The 1,430-nt window shown below is 16.2% G+C and overlaps 1 protein-coding gene across 1 annotated transcript in view; it reads left to right on the top strand.

Annotated features, from left to right (window-relative positions):
• The first annotated feature begins 672 nt into the window (after positions 1–672).
• Positions 673–1,430, top strand: part of LOC102675253 (probable glutamate--tRNA ligase, mitochondrial) — a 3,830-nt gene continuing 3,072 nt past the window's right edge. The window contains exons 1-2 of the mRNA XM_006624802.2: positions 673–833; positions 932–1,166. Of these exons, the coding sequence (XP_006624865.1) occupies positions 734–833; positions 932–1,166 (335 nt within the window). The 5' untranslated portion in view covers positions 673–733. The remainder of the gene's footprint in view (positions 834–931; positions 1,167–1,430) is intronic.

Here is a 1,430-nt window from a genome sequence, read left to right as displayed (position 1 = left end):
GGTATTTTATTTTAAAATCTAATTTTTTTCTCTAGAATGATTGATTTTGAATAATTAATTTTAATAATATTAATTCAGCAAAAAAAATGTGGTTTACTATCTATTAATTTATTTATGCTTAATCGCAATTTACAATAATTTAATTTAAAATAAAATTCCTAGTAAATATTTGCATTTAGTTAGTAACAATTGTCATGTAACATAACGAATTATATGTATTTGAAGTAAGCTGTGAAGCTGTTATTATTAGAACAAATTATATTTATTCTTTAATATAAATTAATTTTATATTTCATTTTTTTTAATAATATTATTTAATATAAATATATAAATATTGTTAATGTTAAGTATTTTTATATTTTTCGAAAAGATTTTTTGAGGTTAGTTAATAAAATTAGAAGTATATATATATATATATTTATTTATTTCAAATATATATTCGATATATATTTATATATGTGAATGGAAAAAGAAGATATAATTGAATTATGTGAATTAATTTTTAGTAAATAATTTTTGTTTATTTCAGAAATATTGAAAATAAAAAAAAAAAACTTTAATGAATAAATATAATTAATATAATATTTTATATAATTAATATAATATTTTATAATTAAAATTAATTATAATTTATATTTCTCTTTCTGTAGTATGATATGAAATAAAATAATTTTACATATAACAACATTTAATGAAATTTATTTTAAAACTTTAACATAATTCAGTTTAAAGTATGAAGTATAATATATTTCGTATTGTGAATGTTCAATTTATACAAAAACGATTCATCAAAAAAGTACAAGTAAGAGTTAGATTTGCTCCTAGTCCAACTGGTGTGTAAAATCTTTATTATTTATTTTATGAATATTTTATAATTATTTTATTTTTTTGTGAAGTAAATAATTTTAATATGTATAAAAAATAATTATAGGTTTATTACATGTAGGAAGTTTAAGAACTGCATTATATAATTATTTATTTGCTCGTGCTAATAATGGTGCATTTATCTTACGAATTGAAGATACAGATCAAACTAGATGCATACCTGAAACTATAAAAAAAATACAAAATGATTTATTATGGTCTGGAATTATACCTGATGAGGATCCAATAAGAGGAGGACCTGCAGGACCTTACATACAATCGAAACGACTTGAAATATACAAGTACAATATAATTGATATAATTCATATCATTTAATTCAAATAATTAATATTAAATCTATTTTTTTATTATAATTACAAATATGTAAATATAATACAAATTTTATATTCATAAAATTACAAAATTATATATTATATTATATAAATCTTTCTATAAAATTATTAAATATAATAATAATATTTTATATCTTAAAACTTATTGAAATTTTTTTTTCAAATTTAACAAAACATATATAATATAAAGTTCAAATAAATATAATTATATTT

This window comes from Apis dorsata, unplaced genomic scaffold, assembly GCF_000469605.1.
Source record: "Apis dorsata unplaced genomic scaffold, Apis dorsata 1.3 scaffold_1130, whole genome shotgun sequence".
Classification (NCBI taxonomy): domain Eukaryota; kingdom Metazoa; phylum Arthropoda; class Insecta; order Hymenoptera; family Apidae; genus Apis; species Apis dorsata.
Note: the sequence above shows the minus strand (reverse complement) of the source record. Positions and strands in the feature narration are given on the sequence as shown.